Source organism: Osmerus eperlanus, chromosome 14 (genome assembly GCF_963692335.1).
Source record: "Osmerus eperlanus chromosome 14, fOsmEpe2.1, whole genome shotgun sequence".
NCBI classification, from domain to species: Eukaryota; Metazoa; Chordata; class Actinopteri; order Osmeriformes; family Osmeridae; genus Osmerus; species Osmerus eperlanus.
Window position 1 is genome coordinate 5548196 of NC_085031.1, and position 5000 is coordinate 5553195.

The following is a 5000-nucleotide window of genomic DNA, read 5'->3' on the forward strand; positions in this document are numbered from 1 at the left end:
GGTTCGTCAGTGTGCTCTGGAAGGCAGATGGACTGTCTCACTAACTTAATTTGGGGGGTGGAAGGGCTCAGAACAAACAAGTTCAGGGCATATAATTGAATCAAAGTGTTTGATGCTGTAGTTACTAAATTGGTATGATATGCAACAATATGGTGCAATATACTCAAACAGAATGGGGTCCAACTGAACAGATATGGAATTGAACAGGATAGAACAATGTAGAATTGAAGGACATTTTATAAAATGTCTTTGGATTTAAATAAATCGTATATCTTCAAGTGTTCCAACAGAGATGCGTTCTCAATTCTCTCAACAGACATCTCCTGCCCCCACCCTCACACACAAAAACACACCCACACCCCACACACACTCACTCACACAGGCAGGCGTTACATCGGCGTAACATGCCAATGAGAGCCAAGGATGTGTGTATTATAAGTGGATTCTCTCTGCTATCATGTAACATGTTAATCACATGTCTTTATGTGTCTCACAGACAGGCCACGCTCCCCTGTCCCTCCCCTCCCGCTCTTCTCCCCCCCCCCCCCCCCCCCCCCATGCCTTCTCCTCACACCTCGCCATCACCACGCCTTGTGCTCCTAATCTGTTCTGGCTCTCCACTGCAGGCCCATTGTGTGGCCCATTGTCAGCTGGCCCTGTGGGACTCCGCCCAGACCCGCGGCCCTGTGAGCAGATCTGAAGGTACTGACGTCTGAATGGGATTATCAGCCGCAGAGATGAACCAGAACCAGATGAGGTGCGCTTGATTTACGGCCACCCATCACAGTAACACCGGTGTAGCAGTCCTAAAATGTGACGACTCGGATGTAGATTAAACTCAAGTTTGGTTGGATTCCTGCTTGGGACACTGGTTGGTGCTCCCAGGCCTTTCTGTGTTGAGTTTGCATGTTCTCTCTGTGCTTACATGCTTTTCCTCTGGTCATAACCCCAATGATAAACATATTGATCTCCTGCCTATGTTGCTGGCCAGAACATGGGGTAAGCACTTAAACCTAGCACTTCTCTCAGAGGGAGGAGAACAAGATGGGAGAAAAGCAGAGAGATCATTTTATTGGTGGACTCTCAAGCATGTGTGTGTGCATGTGTGTGTTGGTGTAGACGCTCCCAGCGTGCGTGTGTGCATGTGTCACATTGTGAGATAAATAAAGGTTTCTTCTTCTTCTACAGGATATATACTATATTTCTAGGGCCAATGTTAAATGTGATGTGCCTCTACATTTACATTTAGTCATTTAGCACACTCTCTTATCGAGAGTGACTTACAGTAAGTACAGGGACATTCCCCCGAGGCAAGTAGGGTGAAGTGCCTTACCCAAGGACACAACATCATTTGGCACAGCCGGGAATCGAACTGGCAACCTTCTGATTACTAGCCCGATTCCCTCATCGCTCAGCCACCTGACTCCTCTAATTTGATATATAAAATATATTTGCTAAGATTGCTGGTTGCTGTTAAACGTGACAGTCAGCAGGGCCAGGCCGGTCCACAGTGATGGTTGGGTGACAAGTATTTGTAATGAACTTGTCTTTGAGTGCTTGGGTTCGTCATCTGCCAGCTGGCACCGCCTTGTGGGTTCCATTATCAGCAGGTCAGTCATCCTTCCATGATGGTGCACTTGGTTTTAGGTCATTATTAATCTCCCCAATAAGTTTATTTTGAAGATATTTTTACACAGAGAGAAAAACGTGGATGCACACAGACATACAGTAATATCTGTTTCTCAGGAATGGCTCTAACCTAATGGTCTGGCCTCTAGTGAAGTTTACACTCTTTGACCTGCCACAATCCACCTGGTGTTCCCTCACTTCCCCCCGGTCCCTCACCCGGTCCCTCACCCGGTCCCTCACCCGGTCCCTCACCTCGACTTCACCCGATTCCACCCCCCCTCCCCCTCCCTCACCCCCAACCCCACCCATCCCTCAGTCCCTCCGTGAGTCGCTCCACCCCTGGACTGCTCATTACCACATGAATGGGAGGCAGGGAAGGGCCAGCGAAGCCTCACACACACCAACAGAAGGCAGGGAATTTGCAATTCAATCCCCACCCCCCGAATCGAGACAGGCCTGTCACCAATATGACAGAGGACAGGGAAGGGGGGATTTGTTAGACACACACACACACACAAGCAGACGCAACCTAAAATCAAGTACGCTCGGGAACACACACACCATCCACAACCAGGCATATTTTACATCCCACAATCCAAACACACACTTCTTATTCAACTCCCCACCCATCCCGCTCTGTTGAGAATGTTGTTGCATTGTTTTGATCTTGCAAGCTGCACTATAACACAGAGGATCATTCTCAAATTGCATGATTGAAGAAGGTTCTAGTTCAAATTATTATAGAGTGTATAGTACGTATATTGTTCTATAAACATTTACATGTCTGTGTTTTAAGGAAATAATAAATTCACTGTGGCTTCTGTACACGTATGAAGGGATGAAATGAGCGAATACTATTTCGGATTGTTCACTTCCGTCGCCGTTGCGTAGTAACTTCCTGATTGTGACAACAAACATGGCGGCGCCCTTAGCACTACACCTGGAGTTTGGGTCTGTACATACTTCATTATTTCTATACTTTGACAGTCAAGTTTGGAATGTTTTACGGTAATTTACGATTGTTGAGTGTATCTTCGCGTTCCGCGCAGTGTGAAAAATGAAAGAGAAATGTTCGGTGCGTTTTAATAGAAGCGTGAGTGGATGCTTCCAGACTCGCATGGTAATCAGCCCATGTTACAGGGCTATACTCTCACACCAGTAGATGCTTTTCGAACGTTATCTTGCGTCTAATATGATGCACATGTGCCCTGTTTCGCATGGTAGATAACACATTTACTGTTGGCTAGTGGCGCAGCTTCACTATACTACGTTTAATATGATGGTGGAGGGGGGGGGGGGGGGGCAGAAGAGCGTGTGGTGTGTGCTGAACGTTCTGCATATGTCACGACAGATGAGACTTGGACACATAATTAGCCTCTGACCGTGTCTTCTTCGACACTAGCGCCCTTTTAGTCTAATTCTTTCAATTCTCTGAAAGAATGCTACCACTGTACATTGAGATAGAGGCATAGTCATGCATGTTTGAGGTTCTCTAATTAAAAACAGGACGAGGAGAGAGAGAGACATATTATTGAAATTTGGCTCACTTCACGGGTGGACTCTGGACAAAGTACTAGTGAACTGGCTAGTGAGTGGTCAAACCTGTCTCTCTCTCTCTCTATTCTCTCCATCTCTCTGCTGTGCTCCACTGATCTCTGGGCTCTAAGCCAACCCTAGAGGAATGGATTCTCCCAGGGATGTGAGCTGTCTTTATGGGCCCTGCACCTGCAGCAGAGGAAACGCACACACACTTGCAAAGTCAACACACGTGCAAATACAGAACACACACACACTCAACACACACAGAGTAACTCACAGTCAACACTTTCAAACACACATTTGCATACTAACATACCAGACCTACATGGTCTACCTGCCTACCTACCTACCTACCTACATCTGTCTCTTTCTGTCTCTCTCTGTCTCTCTCCTTCTCTGTCTCTCTCTGTCTCTCTCCTTCTCTGTCTCTCTCTGTCTCTTGCTCCCTCACTCACCAAGGAGGATCTATAGAAGTCTGTCCTCTGTATTTCTCTGTGGGGGGGAAACATCTCCCTTTTCTCTCCCAGGCCCCCTCTTCACCACATCACTCATACCCCGCTGAGGTTAACACACCCCTGCAGCTTTAATCCTAGATTAGGAAAACAATTAGAATACCACCCTGATGGAGTTCAGACTACTATAATGCTGTATACTGACTCTGTTATGTCAGATGTCATGGATTGCTACTTTATGAGGTTATAAAGGATGTCCCCCCCAAAAAATCTGAGCTTGTTAAAATCAAGGTTGTTTCCTTTTCAGAGGAGGGGCGGAGCTTCTGTTTGACGGCATCAAGGAGCATCATGTGACTCTGCCCAGCCAATCAGAGCTCTGTGAGTATTATTCGTCTGTCCACAAACAACGTTCTGTGTATATCAAATATTTAGCTTCAAATCAGAAACCTATAAACTGCAGCTGTAGATATTCGTCCAGCTAGCTCTGTAGGGTGGCAGACAGAGGGTCAGGTCGAGCTGGGGAGATGTGTGATCATCAGAAGGCCACTTGGTGTGAAAGAAGGGATATTCATTACAAAACCAAACCCAGCTCACATCATGTCGTGCTGCTTGCTCCCTTCTCTTCCTCTGTTTCTCTCTCTCACTCTTTCTCTCCCTCTCTCTCTGTCTGACCTGCTGCTGACTGTCGTCTGTCTCTCAGCCTGTATGTCCATCTCTCCTCTTAGCCAGTCCGTTGCTAATCGGGTACAAAAAAGCAAATTCCTGAGTCTCTCCTCCATAACAATGGTGAGGAATCCCCCTTCCCTCCCCCTGCTTCCTCCCCTTCTCCTTCCCTCATATCCCCTCCATCCTCCTCCCCTCCCGTCTCCCTCCTCCGTTCTCCCCTCATACCCCCCCCCCCCCCCTCACTCCCCAGTTGCTAGCTAGTGTGTGTTAGCCTCCCTGGGGCTACCAGGCATTCTGCTCCTAACTGATCCATTAGGCCCGCTCTTTCAGTTGCTAATGTTGCCAGTAGTTCTGCTGATGGGGCCTTATCCCAAGTACATCGTCGAGTTGGGAGGGTGGCGTGGGTTACTGAAATTGAGGGAAGAGAGTAAGATGGTTTTGTTTTGTGAATTTAGAAGAGGAAGAAGAGGGGGGGGGGGGCGGCAAGGGGGAGGGTATTTCATGGGGGGAGGGGGGGGGAGGAGGAGGAAGAGAAGAGGAAGAGAAAAGGTAGACAGGATAAGGTGTCTGAAGTCAAAACCTCAGAGGAACGTATACATTTAAGAACATGAGGACATACAGTATATTACCTCCCTACAACATTATTCTGTTTGACCCAGTTGTGTGTAAACAGAGAGTAATACGGCTCGTTCTTACCTTGTCAAACAAAGGGTT

General features: G+C 47.5%; 2 protein-coding genes across 2 annotated transcripts in view; both read left to right on the forward strand.

The window, feature by feature from the left end:
- sh2d3ca (SH2 domain containing 3Ca) overlaps window positions 1-5000 on the forward strand; it is a 106365-nt gene that overhangs the window by 32378 nt on the left and 68987 nt on the right. The gene's annotated exons all lie outside the window — the stretch shown is intronic.
- urm1 (ubiquitin related modifier 1) overlaps window positions 2491-5000 on the forward strand; it is a 6626-nt gene continuing 4116 nt past the window's right edge. Inside the window, exons 1-2 of the mRNA XM_062478522.1 lie at window positions 2491-2580; window positions 3928-3998. Of these exons, the coding sequence (XP_062334506.1) occupies window positions 2546-2580; window positions 3928-3998 (106 nt within the window). The 5' untranslated portion in view covers window positions 2491-2545. The remainder of the gene's footprint in view (window positions 2581-3927; window positions 3999-5000) is intronic.